The sequence below is a fragment of the Raphanus sativus genome, unplaced genomic scaffold, assembly GCF_000801105.2.
Source record: "Raphanus sativus cultivar WK10039 unplaced genomic scaffold, ASM80110v3 Scaffold1495, whole genome shotgun sequence".
NCBI lineage: Eukaryota > Viridiplantae > Streptophyta > Magnoliopsida > Brassicales > Brassicaceae > Raphanus > Raphanus sativus.
The window spans coordinates 505-21,723 of NW_026616805.1; the positions used below are offsets into that span (position 1 = coordinate 505).

General features: G+C 38.4%; 5 protein-coding genes across 5 annotated transcripts; 4 read left to right on the forward strand and 1 right to left on the reverse strand.

Annotated features, from left to right (window-relative positions):
* Window positions 1-1,082: 1,082 nt before the first annotated feature.
* On the forward strand, window positions 1,083-3,790 carry LOC130504325 (microtubule-associated protein 70-5-like). The gene is made up of 10 exons (XM_056998940.1): window positions 1,083-1,272; window positions 1,376-1,461; window positions 1,647-1,712; window positions 1,820-1,993; window positions 2,082-2,412; window positions 2,490-2,632; window positions 2,711-2,782; window positions 2,855-3,253; window positions 3,343-3,494; window positions 3,588-3,790. Exons 1-10 carry the CDS (start codon window positions 1,212-1,214, stop codon window positions 3,607-3,609), a joined length of 1,506 nt encoding a protein of 501 aa, XP_056854920.1. The 5' UTR covers window positions 1,083-1,211; the 3' UTR covers window positions 3,610-3,790.
* Window positions 3,791-3,921: 131 nt separating this feature from the next.
* Window positions 3,922-4,691, reverse strand: LOC130504326 (uncharacterized). Its single transcript, XM_056998941.1, has 2 exons — window positions 4,412-4,691; window positions 3,922-4,343 (listed from the first exon to the last, which is right to left on the reverse strand). Exons 1-2 carry the CDS (start codon window positions 4,596-4,598, stop codon window positions 4,075-4,077), a joined length of 456 nt encoding a protein of 151 aa, XP_056854921.1. The 5' UTR covers window positions 4,599-4,691; the 3' UTR covers window positions 3,922-4,074.
* Window positions 4,692-6,617: 1,926 nt separating this feature from the next.
* Window positions 6,618-8,366, forward strand: LOC108832608 (putative WEB family protein At4g17210). Its single transcript, XM_056998942.1, has 2 exons — window positions 6,618-6,843; window positions 6,927-8,366. The coding sequence occupies exons 1-2, from the start codon at window positions 6,646-6,648 to the stop codon at window positions 8,316-8,318; spliced, it is 1,590 nt and encodes a 529-aa protein (XP_056854922.1). The 5' UTR covers window positions 6,618-6,645; the 3' UTR covers window positions 8,319-8,366.
* Window positions 8,367-11,331: 2,965 nt separating this feature from the next.
* On the forward strand, window positions 11,332-12,821 carry LOC108832606 (ras-related protein RABB1c). The gene is made up of 5 exons (XM_018606074.2): window positions 11,332-11,492; window positions 11,584-11,723; window positions 11,804-11,886; window positions 12,022-12,226; window positions 12,502-12,821. The coding sequence occupies exons 1-5, from the start codon at window positions 11,447-11,449 to the stop codon at window positions 12,661-12,663; spliced, it is 636 nt and encodes a 211-aa protein (XP_018461576.1). The 5' UTR covers window positions 11,332-11,446; the 3' UTR covers window positions 12,664-12,821.
* A 1,588-nt stretch (window positions 12,822-14,409) lies between these two features.
* On the forward strand, window positions 14,410-16,870 carry LOC108832604 (uncharacterized). The gene is made up of 7 exons (XM_018606072.2): window positions 14,410-14,606; window positions 14,745-14,825; window positions 15,135-15,188; window positions 15,357-15,404; window positions 15,522-15,593; window positions 15,661-16,341; window positions 16,413-16,870. The coding sequence occupies exons 1-7, from the start codon at window positions 14,502-14,504 to the stop codon at window positions 16,647-16,649; spliced, it is 1,278 nt and encodes a 425-aa protein (XP_018461574.1). The 5' UTR covers window positions 14,410-14,501; the 3' UTR covers window positions 16,650-16,870.
* The last annotated feature ends 4,349 nt before the right edge of the window (window positions 16,871-21,219 follow it).

Here is a 21,219-nt window from a genome sequence, read left to right on the forward strand (position 1 = left end):
CATATAATAATAGCAAATGTGCATATAATTCTTGCTAAGTGTTATTTGTCTGATCCTCTTATCATTGTCTCTTCCAATAAGTTAATAACTAAACCATAAGACTTGGAAGCAAAGAAGGGAAGATATATGAAAATCCTTTTTTTTTAATTCAAAGAGAGATATTGAGTGACTTCCACTAATACAAAGAAACCGTGGTTTGTGCAATATTTTGCGCTTAAGCTATTAATTGCTGAGGCAACACCTTTTCACCCTATTGCTTTCAGTCTTCCAAGTTTCAATCCATCTCATTCTTTCTAACAATCAAACTTATACAAACTCACCTGGATAATATTATAGTTTTCATTCAAAATTATCATAATTGTTATCTGTTGTTACCTACATTCATAACCTTATCAAAAACTAATAAAGACAAAAGGATACAAGAGAATATGATTTTCAATTTATTGGAAAAAAAAACGGAAAGAAAGAAAGGGTTTTCACCAAACGAAACACTTCAATCATTTTAATTACCTTTATCCTTATGATTAATGTCTTTATATCTGTCATATGCTGCCTCTCCTTCCAACTCCTTTTGGATTATTCTCAGCTTCTCTAGCTTTACACATTTGTTTTTATTTATAAAATTTCCATTCGAGGTAGAACCATACACCTGTTTTTTAAATTAACTTATTTAATTTTCAGACCGTGTCCCTTAACCTTTAGATAAAATAAAATCCATTAAGTTAACGTTTGGAACATGAAAAATATGCACTATCCGGTAACTTTGATGATGAACAAAATCTAAAGGACAGTAACTTATAACCTTTCATTTACTTGACCATGTAAAATCATAGTGAAAAGAATCTATGTAACTGAGAGAGAGAGAGAGAGAGAGAGAGAGAGAGAGAGAGAGAGAGTCAAATAAAAAATAAACTTGAAAGCATTTTAGAATTGAAATGGGTAGTGAAAGAGAGAGATAAGTAGAGGGAAGGGTTGGTTAATGTCAATGGCTTAAAACAGAGACGGTTGCTTGAGAATGAGGAAAAGAAAGTAAGTAAGTTTAACTCTCTCTCTCCTTCAACATCAATTCCTTTAAGTAATGGTCTCTCTCTATCTCTATAAAGCTTGAGTGTATATATATTAAATTCCTCTGTATCATTCCTTAAACTGCTTACACCAAAAACTCATATCTACACTGCAAACAAAGAAGGGAAGAGCCTTTGAAAGTAACAATGACCGCAGGAGAAAACCCTTTTGCATCAAACACCTCTTCTCTGCAAAGCCAGCTTAAAGGTTCTTCTTTTCTTCTCCATCGTTTTTATTCATCAAAATCCTTCTGAGAGTACTTGCTAAATGTTTGAGAGATGTGCTGTTTTCTTTTCATTTCTATTTACAGAAAAGGACAAGGAGCTTTTGGCTGCTAAAGCTGAAATTAAGGCTTTGAGAACAAATGAAGAGCTCAAAAACGGAGCATTTGGGGAGGTACGTTAGCATAAAACATGATCATTCCCATTTGTATGATCATCATCTATGTTGCTGATGATCCTCCAAAAGCTTTTTATAGCTGTTCTACTCTGTCTTACCTACAAGCTTTCTTGATCAGTGTTATGTTTTTCATATTCGCCATCTTTATTGAGCTCTGATGGTACTATTTGGTTGTCTTTCAGCTTAGAGAAAACATGAGGAAGTTGGAGGAAAGACTTGAAGTCTCTAAGAATCTTGCTGAACAAAAGGTGCGTTTTTCCTCAAAGACTATATATAATCTTTGTGATACAACTCATGTCAAAACATTTAGAAATGGATAGAAGAACTAAGTTAAGATTGTGTCATGGAAGAGCAGGAGATGGAGATGAAGAAGCTAGAAGAAGAGAAGGAAGATGCATTAGCGGCACAGGACGCTGCAGAAGAAGCACTGAGGAGGGTTTACACTCACCAACAGGAAGATGATGATTCTCTACCCCTCGAATCAGTTATTGCTCCTCTTGAATCTCAGATCAAGATTCAAAAGCATCAGGTCTTGATTTCAAACTTGTTCTCTTCTTGTTTGTTATTACAAGCATCATGGCTTGACTATATATAGCTTCTTGTGTGTGTGTTTACAGATCTCTGCGCTTCAAGAAGACAAGAAAGCGTTGGAACGGCTGACAAAATCAAAAGAATCAGCGCTTCTCGAGGCAGAGAGAATCTTGAAAAGTGCACTTGAACGTGCTTTGATTGTTGAGGAGGTTCAGAACCACAACTTTGAGCTTCGAAGACAGATTGAGATCTGCCAGGAAGAGTACAAGTTTCTTGAGAAAATAAACCGCCAGAAAGTGTTGGAGATTGAGAAGCTCTCTCAAACCATTGGAGAGTTGGAGGAAGCAATCTTGGCGGGAGGAACAGCTGCAAATGCAGTTAGAGACTATCGCCGCCAAATCTCTCAGCTCAATGCAAGTGTCTCCTGTTAATTTCTTGTAATTAAACTCTTGCATTTGTGTTTAAAAGCTGAGAAGATTGTTTTCAACAGGAAGATAAAAGAACATTGGAGAGAGAGCTGGCCAGAGTCAAAGTGTCAGCAAGTAGAGTGGCTCTTGCTGTTGCTAACGAGTGGAAAGATGAGAATGATAGAGTAATGCCTGTAAAGCAATGGCTTGAAGAGAGAAGGCTTCTCCATGTAACTACTCTTCACTTACACACCCAAATACACATTGTGTATTGTTTTTGTGAAATTTTTCTTGTGTCTTGTGTGCAGGGAGAAATGCAGAAACTGAAAGATAAGCTAGCTGTTTCAGAGAGAACAGCTAAGGCTGAATCACAGCTAAAGGTGGATGGTTATATTTTTAATCTTGTGTTGCAAGAAAGTGTAGTTTCTAATGCCTCTAAGTAATATATACAGGAGAGGTTGAAGCTGAGGCTGAAAACAATAGAAGATGGCTTGAAAAGTCCAAACATGTTTTGTATCTCTAGAACAACTACAAAGAGTGAAAAATCTGGCAAGATTTTAGGATTCTTGACGAGTGGTGGTGGAGGATCAAAGAAAAGGTCTAGTTCTCAGCCACGAGGCTCAGTTACAGGAAGAATCCATGCTGTTAATCAGCCTATCAACAGAGCTGCAGAGACTGATGGAAAAGAGAACTCAAAGATTTTAACAAACGGATTATCTGACCAGGATGCTAAGGAAGAAGATATGGTTTCAGGGTTTTTATATGACAGGCTTCAGAAGGAAGTAATTGCTCTAAGGAAGGTTTGTGAGAGTAAAGAGGGTACTATAAATGCCAAAAATGAAGAAATCAAGGTGAACTACAATCTTTTTCTAGTTGTTTAATCTCTTTGATTACATGTAACCTTGCTTAGCATGCAAGTTAACATGCTCTCTGTACTTAGATGTTGTTGAAGAAAGTGGATGCTCTAACGAAAGCCATTGAAGTGGAGACAAAGAAGGCAAAGAGGGAAGCTGCGGCCAGAGAGAAGGAAAACGCATTGGCTATGTTGAATGAAGAGTCGAAACAATGTAGAAAGGCAAACTTACCTAGAAGGTTTACTCATCATTTCATTTGTTTATTTTTGTTTTAGAGAAACATAAATAGTCAAACGTATACTTATATGTCTACTATGCTTGTGTTGTGCAGCCGTGTACACAATTCACGTTGAAGATCCAGTCAAGTAGAGGAAGAAGAAGCTTGGGAATGAATGAAGTGTTCTTTTAGGTGTACATATGGAGTGTTTGGTGGGTTATAAGGACGTGGAACTAAAGCTTCAACTAAAGAAGAAACGTGTGTGTTATATTGTTTGGATTGTAATCCATGTTCTTAGATGTTGAAACAAGACTTGTCTTAACGCTTAAATGAGTGATTAGCTATTACCATGATAAAACAAACAAAAGTAAAGCAGAGTCTTCTCAACAACAACAACAAAAAAAACAGGGGAAATCTGTTCCCTATAGTAGCAAAAAAAATCTGTGCATGAAGCAAACATTAACTGCATCTATCATTTTTGTTACAGCAAATAAAAAGAGACATTATATACAAAGACTGTATCTCTTTCTCTCAAGAAGTGAGAAGGAACCATATAGAAAAAATGAAAGGCATGTCTGAAATCTCTATTTACATGGTAAAATCAGTATAAGGTGATGTTGCCTGCTGTGTAGAAGCGCAAGCCGTTTGAGGAAGAAACGAGTTTGATACCTCTGTGAATCTTGTGAGAGCATCGATGATACGGTTTAGGAACAGAGAGTGGTTTGATGGAACAAGCCTTGTCTAGGTCAGGAATTGCATGTAGGTGAGAAGGAAGATCGATGTTGAACTGCCCAAACTCATTTGTGAAAGCTTTGATCACTTTGGATCTCCTCCTATGTCCAGTATGGCACATGATACCAACGGTAGCACCTGCAGCATGACGATGATGATGTGTTAGAGACCTGTATAAGGGACATGAACTAGTTTTCAGTACGTACCAGAGATAGGGTCGGAGGAGGAAGAGAGAAGAGAGGCGGTGAGGATGACGGAGGAGAGTTTGATTTCGCCGTAGCCAGCTATCTCCACCAACTCCTTTCTGGTCCATCTCATTCTGTCACCAACTGCTTCCCCCAAAGCCACCATGAAGACCAAAGTCAAGGCACGGAACAAGAACCTCATCTCCATTATTCTGATTCTATGATTATGTAAACAAGTACCAATTGGCTATGAAATGGAACAAGCAAGCGTTTGTATATATATACAATAGATGATGGATTTGGTTGTATATGATTTAAAGGATAGGATGGCCTTCATATGTCTTTTTCTTATAAATAAAATATAAAGGCAAAAAGCCTCTTCCTTCATTTGACTTTTATATTCTTTGGTCAATTTGCCTGTCTGCTTAATAATAATGATTTAGTTTGTGCACCATACTAATAAATAATGATATATCTCTTTACTAATACACACGCCAATTCCAAGCAATTACTTGTTTACCTAATAATTGTTTCTTCATTTTTAATTAATTCATAAATTGATAATTGTTTTTACATCTTTTAATTAATTAATATTTGATTTTGTTTTCTAATCAGTTAATGTAATTGTTTCTCTTATTCTTCTTCATTTTAAAAATTAAGAAATTGATAACTGTTTCTTTATCTTTTTTTTATGAATTAATAAATTTGATAAAGTGCTTGGTCAAACATTTGCATAAGACGCAGTTTCTCCTTTTGAAATGTCTTTTTTTTTTCTTCCTAATATTATTGTTACAAAGTCTAACCTAAATTTGGAGGGAAGGATCAGAGTTCACAAATATTCAAGCCTGCCCCAACTGTTTTTCTTTTCTTACAGACATTTGTAGCTTTTGAACAAAACACATTATTATATCATTTCTTTTTCTCCTTTTTGGGATTTTTTTTGGTGTGAGTTGGTTATCAAATGAAAAATACAATTTTTTTATCTGAATGATGTAGTCTATAATGATATTCAAGATTATATATATGAAAAAGATTATATATATGATCTTCAAACTCAGAAAGAAGATGATATAATCTATATAGATTTAATATTTATATTAAAAAATCCAAATAAATTTAACATTTTAACCAAAAACAAGATTATATAGAATCCCAAAAAGGTATTGTTGGCATAAAAACACTTGTTAATAAAATATTATCCACGTAAGCAAGGGGTTTAGCTGACCCACATACATACCATTTCTGCTACGTACTTTCTGTTGAATGTCTTCCTTGACATCTTCTGCCCCATACCACAAAATCTGTAGAAGGAAGGTACAAATTGTACCGTACAATTGGAATTACAAACGGCAACAGCTTTTTCTCTTAATTTATAGTTTCGCCACCAAATAAATTAGTTTTTAACAATTAAGTTCCAAAGTTTTGATATGATGCAATATAGCCCTCACTTTGGTGTTTGGGTTTAATTGCTAAACTTTTAAATCCTTCCATTGACTCGGTTGCTGAGTTGAAGATGTCGCATTTGCTTCCTCACCAACGTCTTGCCCAAGCGACAGAAGCTTCTCTATCCCAAAGTCGGTAACAAGCTCTCCGATGATTCGCTGTTGCTCTCTCAGATCCCACTCAATCCCTCTCTCAAGATGACAATGATCGGGGTCTTTTTCTCCCTCTTATGCATGTCTTTTCTTATGGAACCCTAATTGTTTCTTTGGAGTGCATTGAAAGTTTTGTATTTTTTTCTTCAGTACTGCGGAAGATGAAATAATTGTAGATCAAGTAAAGTCTCAGGACATTGTTGATGACTCTGAGCTTGGTAAGGACGAAGTGATTTGATGTTAAAAGACAAAGAGCTCAATAAGCAGAAGCCGAGGAGACGAATTGATCAGTACAATGTCAGTTCTTTGTCTTGATATTAGCAAATTAGTATGTTTCTAGTGTCACTGGTACAAACAAGAGTCTGATACTGATAGTAATAAAATGCCATATATTAGTATTATTTTTCTAATTAAAGAGCACATACTTTTAAGGTTTTCTTATTTTAGGATTCAAAGATTTGATGTCCAAAAATAGAATGATGGATAAAGGAAAAGGAGAAGGAAGGCCATAGAGGGACAAAAAAGACATAAGCGCAAAACATGGCGACCCTTTGGTTCATTGTTTGGAAGAAGAAAAATCAAATTCTCTCTTTCTGCGTCATTACGTAAGAACAAAGACAAAAACACTTTTGTGTTTTGAGAGAGAGAGAGAGGGGATCGATGGCGAAGATGAGAGCTGATGCTCCCGTGATGCCTCCGGAGACTCTTCCTCGGAGCAGTGAGGTGGGAGAGATTGACACACGTGCTCCCTTCCAATCCGTTAGAGACGCCGTTAGTTTATTCCGTCAAGTTAGCTTCCCTAAGCATCAACAACAACAACAACAACAGCGTCTCTCCTCCTCCACCTCGTCCTCTCAGGTACCGTATCATTCACTCTTCTCTCATTTTTCATTCTGCATTTTTCTGAATTAGGTTTTGTTTGTTTCTTTCTGCTTTTGAAGGATCCACCGGATGCGTCGGAAAAGGAGACACAGCTTCTGTTAGCAGAACAAGAAATGGAGAGAGTCCAGTTGTGTCTCGACACCTCTGTCAAAGCGAAAGCACGAGCTCTCTCTGATCTCGACTCTGCTCAGCGGAAGGCCTCTGATCTGAGGGCTAAACTAGAAGCCACCAAACAATCAAGAAAATCTGCCATCCTGACCAAACACACCATGACTCAACGGTTAGAGCGGCTTCAATCCGAAAACCAAGAAACAGAGAGCGTGAGAGAGGATTACATCTTAGCCATCGCAGAGCTGTCCATGGCGAAACATAAACTAAAGGAAATAAAACAAGAGTTCAGCATTTCGGTGGAAGAAAGGTTAGCTGAGCTTCAAAAAGCAGAGGAAGCAGAGTGTTCGTTAGTGGTTAACTCCAAAAAGATCAAAGACATGTCGGAGGAGATAGCTGAGATGCGTGACACTGTCCTGAGATTGAACACGGATGCTGATAAGAAAAGGGAGGAGGAAGAGAAGATAAACGAGGAGAGAACGGCTGCGAGGGAAACTTACGCGGCAAGGAAGCGAGAAGCTGAGCAGAGGCTTGAGGATCTGAGGCGAGATTGTGATCCTGAACTGAGGAAAGAGATAGATGAGCTGGCAGAGATATCTGCCGGGAACGAGCGTTTACAGGAGGAGATCAAACTCGCTCGTGAGCTCAGAGAGGCCAAGAGCGAGATGCGAGAGATTGGGGATGAAGAAAGATCATACAAAAGCTTGGTGGGGTCGCTGACGGTGGAGTTGGACGGAGTGCAGAGAGAGAACAGAGACCTGAAGGAAAACGAAAAGGAGAGACAAGAAGTCGAGGAAGGAGAATGGGTCGAAGCGAGCCGTAAGGTCGGAGAAATCATGCGTGAAGCAGAGAAAACAAGACAAGAAGCGGAAGAGATGAGGATGCACGTGGACGAACTCAGGAGAGAGGCAGCAGCCACGCATATGGCGATGGGTGATGCGGTTAAACAGCTGGAGATAGTTGGCAAGGCCGTGAAGAAAGCGAAGACGGCGGAGAAGAGAGCTGTGGAAGACATGAGAGTGCTTACTGATAAGAAGGAGAGTCTGACGCATGATGAGCCTGACAAGAAGATTAGGATATCGTTGAAAGAGTACGAGGAGTTGAGAGGGAGGCACGAAGAATCGGAGAGAATGGTGCAGTACAAAGCGAAAACGGTTGCTGCGCAGCTGGAAGAGATCAATGCGAGCAGAGTGGAAGGGGAGAGGATGCTGGAGGAGAAGTTGAGAGAGATGGATGAGGTAAATGAGGCGATTGATGCTGCTTTGAGAAATGCAGAGATCGCAGAGGAAGCACACTGCATCGTCGATGCTGAACTTAGAAAGTGGAAACCACAAGAATTGTAGTATGATGATGATATTGATGATTGTTAGGTGATTAGGCTACTACTAGAATGTTTGTACCAATATCAATATACATATACATATGTTACTTAATAAATTGATAATCTACTCAGATTGGTTGATAAGTGCATTAATATTTGGAACAAAGACTTGAAAATGAGGAACAAACTAAAATACTATATGTGAGATAGCATGAGCATGAGCAGTTTTTTTCACAAAGGCACAAGAATTAGTTTCCGCATAGGACTTGTATCCTGCTTTGAAACAGGAACAACTAGTTCACCGGACTGAATAAATTTACTATGTCTGAAGAAATATATGGTAAAATCGAACCATCAAACGTTGCTAAGGTGAAAGCTCTCTAGTATCTATATCTATCTTATACTGTATAATATAAAACTGAAGTATATTTTGGTAGTTTGAAAACAAATAACAATATAAATGAATTTATTTAGTTTACAAACTGAAGTATTATATTATATAATTTTTTAACTATAGTATTAATTTATTTAGTTTATTCAAATATAAAAATTTCTAGAATTCGGTTTTTTAAGAAAATAAAATATCTTAAAATTAATAATAATTCGTAGTAAACTAATGCAAAAAAATTTAAAAAATTATTATGTTGTTTCATTTTAATATAAATTAACAAAAACATGTTAATATATGAATAGTACAATTACATCAAATTGCATCGAGTTATAAACTTTTAATATAATATTATCTACAAATAAAAATTATTATCAAACATCTATACTATAAAATAATATATTATATTCTATATATAAATTAAAAAACATAAAAGATATACATGGATTATTTTTTAATAAAACCAGCGGTTATGAGTTTACGTTGATTACAAGAGTTAAATCAAACATTCCCGCGGGGTGCAGATCAAATTCTAATTTCAGTTATAAAGATTAAGGTTTTTGAAAATATTATATAAATAAAACAACACTATGTTCGGTTACATACTAATTAAATCATGTATATTATCATTAGTAAAATGTTAAGAGATGATGCAGTTGCAAATGTAGCAAATTTTCCATCTCTTCAATGTTGTTGTACTCTCTAATTCGCAGCTGAGAACTGCTGGTCTGAGACTTAGGAAAAGAAAATCAAGTACATTAGAGCCGAACTGTCATGTTATTGAAAGTCTCTCTGGGAGTTTCTCAAAGCAACCCAAGAGTAAGTATATCCTTGCAGTCAAAAAGTAAAGATGATTGTGCCATCTCTTTTCGTCCACTCCATCGACTGACCAACAGAAATCCATTATATAGACAACACCATTGTGAAAACAGGTTTTTAAAACCAAGAGATTATTCCAAGAACATTACCTCCCAAAACCATTTAATGTCGTTATTTTTTTTCTTCAAAGTGTTTTTAGTTAGTGTGTAATTTCCAGTCTTATAAAGAGATTGTGTCATATTCTTCACCACGTAGCAGACCATCAATGTCTTTAAGCTCCATAGTGTTAAAGAAGATTTTGTGATCCACCGATATCAACTTTTCAAATCCTTCATTACCTCATTTGTTCTTCCACAAGTTTGACGGACAAGTGCTATGTTCTCAGTTTTATGTACAACTCTTTGTTCTTGAAGGTAACATCAATATCATCAAAATCTTAAAAGAATATAGACCATCTTTTCCTTCTCCTCCTCAATCTCTACTGAAAACTTTAACTTCATCGCATCAATGGTGTGACTTCTTCCAAGTGCACCGACTTTCCATCTAAATTGAGAAAGAAGATATGGTCTAAGAGGATACAAACTTGTACACCATGTTTATTAGTCAACGCTATGGTGAGACTAGTAAACTTAGACTTCTTCGGGTGATCTTCATCAACAAAAGAAGCATGATTTGGTATATATTTGTCTGATATAAATGCTTTATTATTATACTGATGTATCTTTATTCTCAAAAACTAACAATAATATTGAACCATTTGTGTACAAATTAAGCTAATTATTCTCATTTGTGATTCTTATCCTCATTGTAGTAGCATCCATCTCATAAACTTCGATTTTCTGATTCTTTTCACCAAACACCCAAATCTTATTAACAATCATATGAACCTTCGCGATGTGAGGAGTTGTTTCCAGGAACCTCGCAATCACGAAATCTTCCCACAATGGACTCGCCTTCTCGATGATATCCGATGGAACCTCCACTTTTTTTTCCCCCCCGTTTCTGAAACTTCGAACTCGTATTTCTTCAGAACTTGTTTCTTCTGTGCAACCTCTGCCCATGAACCCTTTCCTTGCTTAATCGGAGGTGTAGAATCCGTCGCAACCTCCTTCAGATCCATCTCAGCCGCCTTAGAAGGCAGCGAAGATTGAGAACCTTTGATCGCCGTTTTCGTCGCCAAAATCGCACTTTACCAAAACACACCAATTAAGCTAATTATTTCTTAGTTATGTTAATTACTCTTTGATGTAAATAGAAAAAATAGGTCCAAATCAGGTATTTGATTACATTTGTAAATCTTATGTCTTCTAAAAAAATATTGATTTATCCAAAAATCTAGAATAAGCAACTATACTTAGCAAGACCAAGCAAAAACATGTTAGAAAGATAAGGATTAGATAAAAAGTAGAAATATTGAAGAAAGAACTCTCCATTCTCTACAAAGTTTAAACGCATAAAGATCAAAATTACATAAATTGACAAATAAAATCAAGATAAGAGGAACATATCCTAATAATAGGATACACAAAAAAATTCTTCACATGGCGAATAGTTAGTACAATCTTACTTTTGCTTTAGTTATTTTTTTTTTTTGATTATGCTTCACAATTAAAGACCATAACTCTCATATCATAGGAACTATTAAAGAAAACAAAAAGAAAAAAAATCCAAAGGTTTCAACTTCTGTATATATTTTTATTTTTAATTTTTTTTTTCTCATTAAGGAGACTACGTGCTGTCTTTTTCGGAACAAAACGTCATGAAGTGGGGTTACGATACGTGGAAACGCTAGACAGTATTGTAATGAGCGACAATACAGGTTGATGCATCGCTGGATTTGCTGGGAAATCAACCGTCCCGTCCCCGTCTTTATAGAAACGAAATAGATTCTCTTCTCTTCTCTGCCTATCAATCATCGGCGGGGATCAGGGATCTCGATTTCAATGTCTTACGCTTACCTCTTCAAGTACATCATCATCGGCGATACAGGTAACTCCTCTCTCTCTTTTCAGGAATTGAGTTGATTACAAGCAATTGTTTGTTTGATTGTTTGTATTTGATTTGTGATAAATTCATTCAGGAGTAGGGAAATCATGCCTTCTGCTACAGTTCACGGACAAGAGGTTTCAGCCGGTGCATGATCTCACCATTGGTGTTGAATTTGGGGCTAGGATGATCACCATCGACAACAAGCCCCTCAAACTCCAGATCTGGGATACGGTCCTCTCTCTTTTTTTGAATTTGTGAACACTCTCGTATGATCCTTGCCTCCCTTGACTCGTTTTTTTGCTGTGTGGCAGGCTGGTCAAGAATCTTTTAGGTCTATTACAAGGTCTTACTACAGAGGTGCTGCAGGTGCATTGCTTGTCTATGATATCACAAGGTGCAAAACCACTAGCTAGAGTTTCCTTTGTGTACCAGTACCTAAAGATCTGAATGAGAAGTAGATTTGTAGTTGTGAAATAGTGTAGCAAACGTTGACAAACTCAACAGTATATATTGTTCTTTTCGTTTGCAGGAGGGAGACGTTTAACCATCTAGCTAGCTGGTTAGAGGATGCGAGGCAGCATGCAAACGCAAATATGACGATAATGCTCATTGGGAATAAGTCTGATCTTGACCACAGGAGGGCAGTCACCACGGAGGAAGGAGAGCAGTTTGCAAAGGAGCACGGTCTTATTTTCATGGAAGCCTCCGCCAAGACTGCTCAGAATGTCGAAGAGGTATGTAACATTGTAACCCCTCCCTTTTTTTTTTTGCAATTCCAGTGTGGTTGTTGTTTAGGCTTTAGATGTAGATATCTAAAGCGTTTTGTTCTAAGTCAGTTACAAATATTAAGGATTAAGTCAGTTACAAATATAACATAGAAAGCATAACTAGTGTGTCCCATTCCACAAATCTCTCCCTACTTGTTTAGTTCTATTATTTACACGCCTTTAGAAATGCTAAAGCGTATGAATGAGTTTGATGTGTGTTACGGTTTTGAAAATTTGGCTAGGCATTCATAAAGACAGCGGCAACTATATACAAAAAGATTGAAGATGGTGTGTTTGATGTGTCAAATGAGTCGTATGGAATAAAGGTTGGATATGGAGGAATCCCGGGACCATCAGGTGGTAGAGACGGATCCACATCGCAAGGAGGAGGTTGCTGCGGCTAAGATGGGGGGAATAGTGTCTTTAATATCATATAAGCAAAAATGTCTCCTGTTTAAATTATACAATAGTTGTAAATCGTTTGGTTTTCGATTTGGTGACTTGTCTTGTGGTGGATTCCTGAACGGATTATTTCATTTATCTATAAAATGTTTTTTCCATATCTAAGGATAGTATGATTGTAGTTCATTCGCATGACAAGGTGCATAGAAGATATACAACAAAGGTCAAGCACATATCTTCTTCAGTGCGTCTTTGTGAAGAGTATCTGCCTCAGCTTTCCCTGGTAGAGCTTGTAAATGAACAGCCGTGCTCAAACAGATCAATTGGCTTCCCCTGCCAAATAACAGTCACTGTGAGCAAGGCTCCTAAAGGCTAACACTTGAGGGACTCAGATCAAAATTAAAGGAGCTCCTGATTCACCATGCATTTCTTATGGGTTTTCAACATGCTCTAGTTACCTCCATGTTTACAGGGTCGTCCATGTTGTGATCATTATCTTCTATAAGCACATCATTCTGTTTCATTTATGAATGATTATCATAAGAAATAATCCAAGCAACGTGAATGAAATCATGTGCATGGCTTCTGAAAGGAGCTCACCCTTTGGCTTTGTGGTTAAACCAAGCAGTTAGGTTTTTGTGATTTCCCCACGCTAACTGCAATGGAGGCTACTTTATAATTGATCTTGTGCAAGAACACAACAAGTACTCAAACCGTCATATACATTGATCAAACGTCTGAAGTGACACAGACAGCAACATATAAGACTGGATATTTGGATTGCTTGACCATTGGGGTGCGCATTATATTACACGCTTCATTTGAAGTTGGAGAGAACAACTAGAGGAATGTGAAGAGTTGACCTTTGAGAAAGCTGATGAATCCTTAGTCAACACAACTACTTGTACCACTTTTAACTGTGACCCCTGGTAACTGCGCCCATAGATCGTCCCCAAAGTTCGATAGGAATGTGAAGAGTTGACCTTTGAGAAAGCTGATGAATCCTTAGTCAACACAACTGCACTCTACACAATTTTGTAAATTATACTAATATTATAAGAATGTGTTAATTATTGGTACCACTTTGATTGTTGATAAAGTTTTTACTTTTCAAGCGTTGCGTTGTGGCGGGAACGTGCAACGCATATTATGTGAGCATTGTCTATACTCTAATATGTATACACGACGCACATACGTTAGCGCGTTAATACCACCGCTCAGATTTTCCCTAACTCTTATGAATATGAATCGCGTTGGCGCACGGTTATAGGACGGCTCTACCATGATGAGTCATCTCTCTTCCGGGTGGAAAATGAGAAATATCATTTTGATATATTAAAAAAAAAAAGAAGATGAGATGATTTGTTTCAACGCAACGTGATGTTAAGCACAGACAAATCATTTACGCATTTATATAAATTACTAAAAGTTAAGAAATTAAATTATTTCACCAATGAATCGATAGTTCTTCAACTACGATACTCTCTCAAGTAAGATAAGATTTAATCATTATTTCAATTTTCACGTTTCTGAAATTTTCGATTTACACATCAACTATATCTGTCGGCATAAGCGAGCGACCGTTAAAGACAATGGTGGTTGTATATAATAAAGTCGTGAAAATAAATACGAATCGACGTCACGCGCTTTCTCTAGCACGTACACGGAAACTTCCCACACTCCCGGATACTATTGGAGAAGTAAAGAAAAGGCGCGCGTGGGGAAAATACGAAAGGAAGGTAATCAGACAAGTATCAAATCTGGATCACAAATCTTTAAAGACAAAACTCTCTTTCGGCTTCCTACTTGTCTGAATCATTTTGAGAGCAGTAGAAACGATATGGAAGGATTGATCAAAGGTTTAGCCGATGTTGCTTTCGGAGGAGACGAACGTCGTGACGGAGATGATCAAAGGGACGAGAGACCCAGATCGACTTGGGCTAACGTCTGTCCTATACCATTCATTTTTTTTTTGTAACCTATCCTATACCATTCATGCTCTGCTATATATATGTATATATATATATATATATATTATTATTGACTTGCGTTTCTGATGATCTGGATCTGGAAATGGTCGCAGGTGGTTTCCGGTGAGGACGATGATCATAACCGCGCGGGAGGATCGGTGTCATCGCCACATGGTCGACGCCAAAATCCAGAGGTAAAAGAAATCAAAATAGTTCACAGATATTTTGGGGTTTAAGCTTTTCACTAGTACTGTTATTGAACCGGGACTCGATATAAATTTAGGAATCTATCCGTGTCTAATGGGTTTCTATAGAGTTAGGTGAGACACACACGCGCACGATAAGTAGAAGCTTTAATGTAGATTGGCATATTGATGCTCTGCTTTGCATTACTTTACTGTTACTTAGATAATGATCATGAAACTAGCTCTCAACTATGTTTCAAGATCATAAAAGAAAGCATCTAATGTCGTTTTTTACGTTTCTCCTCGGCACACGTATAGGAGAATCAATGGGAGAAGAAGGGAGAAAGGATGTCCACAAGACATTCACATCAGGTTTGTGATCAAAAACATTTAACGCATTTGAGTTTTTAGTCACATTGCTGCTGCTACTTGACCAAAAGACACTTTACGTACCAATAATGTAACTAACTTTCTAGATAGATATATAATAGTATTTTGAATGATATATAAATGTATCAACATTTTGATGTTCCCATGCAGGAAGAGAATGAGAATGCTGCTCAAGTAACCGAGCAACAAGACTCCTCGGTGAGATTTTTACTTCATTTACTTAAAACTTAAAAAGAAGAATGTAACCTAATGCTACTTTCCCCTTCAGAAATGCTATATGATCTAACGTTTTGCATTTGATTATTCCATGTACAGGAGAGCCAGAAAGAAGACAACGACGGTTGGGAAACCGTGGGGAAAAAGAAACCTTCAAGACAATCACATAAGGTTCGAGATCAAGCCCTGAGGCTTACACTTTGACCTATCCTTTCACTGATTTTTTAATCTACTTCAGGTCAAGAAGGAGCAGTGGCAAGGCTACAAATGCCCAGCGAGTGAACAACACTACTCAGACGACTCTGAAACACAAGGAGACCTAGAGCCCTCACAGCTAGAGCTCTCAGGTCTCTCCGAAGCTTGCAACAAACTCTGGGAGCTCGACTCGAACCGCCTCGTCCCCGGAAACGATTACCAGATCGACTGCGGAGATGGGAAAAGAGTCCACGAGAGATCAGACATGGCTGAAGGGTTACTCTTCTCTTGGGTGAGCGACGAGGTCTTCAGAAAACCGACGTTCGCTAGGTTCTGCTCGTTGCTCGACAACTACAACCCGCACGAAGGTTACAAAGAAGTTGTCACCGAAGAAGAGAGGCAAGAACAGGCGGCTTTCATCGAAGAGATCAGCAGAACCGCTGTTGTTAAGTACCTTCACAAGTACCTTGCGATCAAGGACGTTGCTCCTGGGAGCTACCAAGAGTTCAAGAGAATGCTGACGAGTCTCTGGTTCGATCTCTATGGACGTGGAGGCACCTCTGGCTCCTCTTCTGCCTTTGAACATGTCTTTGTAGGTGAGATCAAACAGTGTGGTGGAGAACAAGTCTCTGGCTTCCATAACTGGCTTCAGTTCTACCTAGAAGAAGCCAAAGGATCAGTTGATTACCAAGGGTATATATTCCCCCGTCGTCGTGGTGAAATTGTAAGTATTATTATCTGTTCTTTCATTATAAACACTTGGAAACATGAACTGAGATATTATTAATGATGCAGCCTGATTCAGAAACTCAGCTGCTAACGATCCAGTTCGAGTGGAACGGTGTTTTGAAGTCAGTGTCAAGTACACTAGTTGGAGTAAGTCCAGAGTTCGAGTTGGCTCTGTACACGATGTGTTTCTTCATGGGAAGGGAAGACAACCACATTCAGTTGGGTCCATACAGTGTCAATGTCAAATGCTACCGACTTGGCAACAACCGTATTGGCTCAGCTTTCCCCATTGCAGAATCTTGATAACCTCTCTCTCTTTCTTGATGGGTGGGGGTCCTTAATCAAAAAAAACATTACAAAATATCTATGCACTGAGCAGTACTCTATTGAATTATTATTATTGTTGTCAGAGATCTTTCTGTCTACATGTTAGACTTATAGAAATATCTCTTGCTTTTATATCTCCTTGGATATTTATGTGAAACAATGTTTTGTACTTTTATGAAAATGATTCAACATAAGAAGAGATGGGGGAGAAAATATCTTGTAAAAGACAAACTCTTCAACTTTATGTATCTATTGGATGATCACTTATTACATTTCACAAAGCAGAAAAATATCTTAGGACAGTGACAAACTATGAAGCTTAACATTTAAGGTTCTGACTTGTTTAGTTTGTTTCACTGACTCAACTTATGATCATACTCTTTGAGCATTTGAGCTAACCACAAAACTATATCACTGTATCTGTTTGTTTCACAACTAATGACAAGACAGAGAAGGCTAACCAGATCAGATGTCGGCTAAATTAAATAAGATGAAGTAGTAAAGACTAGAGATGGAAGTCAGAAACTGTATATGTATAGTAAGTAAAACTTAAAGAGAAAGAAAAGAAGTGGCGGAGGAGGGTAAGCAAGTAAGTACGTGGGGAGAAGATATCAACTCACTACTAACTTTGGATTTTTGCTGATGTGTGTGTGAACTGGTCCATACACGCTTTGTACTTTTTCCACCAACGGTCCATAATAAAGCTTAAACCCTTCCATGGACATGAAAAATATCAAAGAGAAAAAAGGTTTTTGTTTATTTCCCACAAAAGAAAAATCTCTGAAAATGACAATGAGATTCTTCCCTCGAAAGACAACTCAACATCTTCCCATTGTTTCAACAATATAACTCGGCAGAAATCACAATCATGATTTTCCTACAATGGATACTGTAGAGTTTTGAAACAAAAGAGTCACAATAAAGCGTGTGCCTAATGCAATTTCCTAGACCATAGATAATGGCACACCATTCATGTATCATTGTTAACCAAACAAAGAGCTACTACGATATATGGTCTTTGAATTATTAACATAAGGAATCATGGGGAAGTTACACCTTAGCATTTTTGTTTCTAACTGCAAGATTACCAACGAGCGTCCCTGTTTGAGTCAATGTTCAATGTAGTCCCCGCCTTACAACACCCTCCATGGACCTTGTGAATAAAAAGCGCAAGCCAAAGAAGAAAAGGTGCCACCAAAGTGATAAGGATCAGTTTCGACCATTCAAAAAAATTAATGGTGGGAATTTGAAACGAGAGAAGCAACTTGCCCTCAGAAGGAATCAAACGCTCAGGTACTCCTGCCCGAAAAAAAAGAGCTGAGATACTCCTGCCCGAAACTGCCCGGATTTAGAAATTCATTTATCTTTATTTTTACACGAAAATTTATAAAAAGACAACGAAACCAAGAGAAACTTCTATAATTACAACTCTACCTAGGACTATCCAAACCCGGGCCCAGAACCGACCCAAACAAATCGGATATCCACTTCCAGAAATTGAATTCCCTAATACGTTTCCCCTCTCTCCCCATATTGGTTGATTGAAAAGACACCGTCTCTCACTAAAAGTAACTCAATTCGACTTATCTGAAAACCCTACTCAATTCGAATCCTCAATCGACAATCAAAAACACAAATCATGATGAATCCAGACGTTACGAAGGCAAAAGAAGACGGCTCGAGTAGTGTAGTAGGAGATGAAGCAAACCCAAGGATTATCGAGAAACCTGTCGGCCTCCCAGGAACCGACCAAAGTCCCAGAGATGCAAATGAAAGCGAAGACAATGCCAGTGGAAATGGAAAAGGGGAAGAGGAAGAATCAAGTAAGAAAAATGAAGGGGAGGAATCAAGAGAAGTAGACGAAGGAGAAAAAGAGAAGGAAGTCGTAGACGAAGGAGAAAAAGAGAAGGAAGCCGGGGACGAAGGAGATGAAGAGAAGGAAGTCGGAGACGAAGGAGAAAAAGAGAAGGAAGTCGGAGACGAAATAGAGCCCCGAAGAAACGACGAAGAAGCTGATGAAAGGGAGATAATTCTATTTGGACGACATCATGAAACTGAGTCGCATGCAGATGATTCGGTAAGTATTGAAATTGAAAACTTTTACATAGATGATTTGAAAGATTAGATAAGTGTGGAAAACTAAGTGGAATTTAGAGTTAGTGATTGATGAACTAAGTCGAAGTTTGTGAAACTATATGTTGATGGTTGTAAGATGTCGTACGTGATCCGGTTCTCACTTGAGTGCAGGTTGTAGATGACGAAGAAAAGGGCATGCTACCGAAACTACACTTTCCTTCAAGCCAATATCAAAAGTCTTTAAAGCTTTCAGGAAAATGTTACATTGACTCGGCGATAAGAACTATTCAAACGATCCTGAAAGCGAAGGAGGTGGAATGGTTCATAGAGCACCCACAATTCCAGCATTTCTTCCATATTAAAAACCGAAAGCAGAAGTGGATGGGAATGTGGGTTCTCGTTTTGCGATCAGCTTGTGTTGCGAAGAAGCATGAGTTATGGTTTGTCGTTAATGGCGTCGCAATCCGATATTCTCTCAGAGAATTAGGACTCATTTCTGGACTATACTGCCATGAGTATCCCCCCAACCATGAGAGGTTGGGTGGTACAACATTCATGAACAAGTATTTTGGAGGAAAAAGGGTAACATACGCTGACCTGGAGAAGCAGATGTTGGCGATGAAATCAAAGCCATCTGAGGATCGTAAGAAGATGGCCGTTCTGTTCTTCTTAGCCAGCATCCTTGTCGGAGGCCGAAAGAGTGGTGAGGGAGCATCACCTGTGGACAGTTTCTTCCTGAGTGTTGTTGATGACCTAGATGCGTGTGTAACGTTCCCTTGGGGGCGGTATGCATTCGAACATAACTTGAAGGATGTCTCTACCTTTTTGGAAAAATGCGACGGGCTTGCGCCGACGAGTTGGGTTTTTACAAGCTTTCCTATCCCTCTGGAGGTATTCTCAAGCTCTCTTCAACATAGTTGTTTAATTGATGTTAATGTCTTTTTGTTGTGTGTTGGTAGTTGTTGGCCTTTGAGGCAATTCCAAGCTTGAGGAACCATTTCCGAGAAGATGTGAATGGTGCAAATAGTAGTTGCCCGCGGATGTGCAAGATGCAGTACAAACGGAAAAGTGGAACCAAGGAATTCAGTCTGAAAGCTGTGAACGATAAACTTGGTAATAATACAAAGGTAATTGATGTTTTATGTGGAGTCGAATTGAGGAGAAGGGACTTATGAGACTTATGAAAACTTGGTGAAACTAAGGTAATTAGTATTTTTGTGTTTTTACCACAGGATATTGAGAGTATCTTGGTAGCAACAGCAGCTGAGGAGGAACTTCTGGAAACCATAGGAATGGAGAAGGAGAGTTGTTGGGCCGATGACGCCGATGATGCAGCAGTTGATGGTTGGACGAAGATAATACGGAAAGGGAAGAAACAAGTTTTCTTTGAAGAACAGTTCCGCATGGATTTAGAGTCTCGCACAGGTCAGATTGAAGGTCCCACCAATCCTATCGGAGGACCATCGAATAATGCACAATCTGGTCAGGCTAATGCTGATTCGGTGGAGGTTAGTGGAACTACTCCTGGAGCTGAGGCTTTAAAAGCTATGGAAGGTCGGCTTATGAATGCAGTCAGAGATGCAGTTCGAGATGCTATGAAGGGAGTGAATGAAAAAGTCACTTTATTGTCTACGCAGCTAGGTCTGCTAGAAGAGGAAGTGAAAAGTCTTAGGTTGAGTGTTCCCGGAAGTGACAATCCGGCGGTCCAAGATGATGGTGATGGTGAGTCGGAAGAAGAGGATGGTAGTGACAATAACGAGCCGGAGGAAGAGGATGGTGGTGACAATAACGAGCCGGAGGAAGAGGATGGTGGTGACAATAACGAGCCGGAGGAAGAGGACAATAATGTTGAAGATGCCATTCTCGAAATTTCAAAGGATGTACAGAGGGAATATGGTGAGGTTGACTTGGATGATGATGATGCGGAGATGTATGCACATGCTGCGGAGGTCGAAAAAAAATTAATGTCTGTAAACACGAAAAAAAAGAGGTCGAGAAAAGATGATGGGAAAGAAACAGTTCCTGTGAAAAAGGTTAAGTTGGTTGGTGAAACTGTGAGGAGTCCCATTCAGCTAAGAAGCAAGGCAGCAGCGAAGGAGGCAGAAGCTGAGAAGGAGGCAGCAGTTAAGGCAGCAGGTAAGAAGAAGGCAGCAGCTAAGAAGAAGGCAGCAGCTAAGGCAGCAGGTAAGAAGAAGGCAGCAGGTAAGAAGAAGGCGGCGGCTAAGAAGAAGCCGAAGACAAAAAAAAAGTAGGTAAGAAGACGGAGTGAATTCCCAGTATGTGGTTGTTTTAATGTGGATGAACTCGAATTATTCGGTCTGTATGACTTTTAAATTCCCGTGATTTTCTTGTTTGATGTTGAAGACTGGTATTTAAGACTTATGTTATATATTGGGAGAATAGGGAAACTTTAGTAAGTTTCACTTGCAACTTAGTGTAACTTCGTGAATTTATGATATTTCGTAGATCG

Excerpts from the sequence above, each read along its gene's own strand:
- LOC108832608 (XM_056998942.1), top strand. The coding sequence starts at position 6,646 with ATGGCGAAGATGAGAGCTGATGCTCCCGTGATGCCTCCGGAGACTCTT. Across the intron at positions 6,844-6,926 it reads CCTCCACCTCGTCCTCTCAG|GATCCACCGGATGCGTCGGA; the intron begins GTACCGTATCAT and ends CTGCTTTTGAAG.
- LOC130504326 (XM_056998941.1), bottom strand. The coding sequence starts at position 4,598 with ATGGAGATGAGGTTCTTGTTCCGTGCCTTGACTTTGGTCTTCATGGTG. Across the intron at positions 4,344-4,411 it reads CTCCTCCGACCCTATCTCTG|GTGCTACCGTTGGTATCATG; the intron begins GTACGTACTGAA and ends GTCATGCTGCAG.
- LOC130504325 (XM_056998940.1), top strand. The coding sequence starts at position 1,212 with ATGACCGCAGGAGAAAACCCTTTTGCATCAAACACCTCTTCTCTGCAA. Across the intron at positions 1,713-1,819 it reads AGAATCTTGCTGAACAAAAG|GAGATGGAGATGAAGAAGCT; the intron begins GTGCGTTTTTCC and ends ATGGAAGAGCAG. Across the intron at positions 2,633-2,710 it reads AAGAGAGAAGGCTTCTCCAT|GGAGAAATGCAGAAACTGAA; the intron begins GTAACTACTCTT and ends TCTTGTGTGCAG.
- LOC108832606 (XM_018606074.2), top strand. The coding sequence starts at position 11,447 with ATGTCTTACGCTTACCTCTTCAAGTACATCATCATCGGCGATACAG. Across the intron at positions 11,493-11,583 it reads CATCATCATCGGCGATACAG|GAGTAGGGAAATCATGCCTT; the intron begins GTAACTCCTCTC and ends AAATTCATTCAG. Across the intron at positions 11,724-11,803 it reads AACTCCAGATCTGGGATACG|GCTGGTCAAGAATCTTTTAG; the intron begins GTCCTCTCTCTT and ends GCTGTGTGGCAG.
- LOC108832604 (XM_018606072.2), top strand. The coding sequence starts at position 14,502 with ATGGAAGGATTGATCAAAGGTTTAGCCGATGTTGCTTTCGGAGGAGAC. Across the intron at positions 15,189-15,356 it reads CCACAAGACATTCACATCAG|GAAGAGAATGAGAATGCTGC; the intron begins GTTTGTGATCAA and ends GTTCCCATGCAG. Across the intron at positions 15,405-15,521 it reads CCGAGCAACAAGACTCCTCG|GAGAGCCAGAAAGAAGACAA; the intron begins GTGAGATTTTTA and ends TTCCATGTACAG.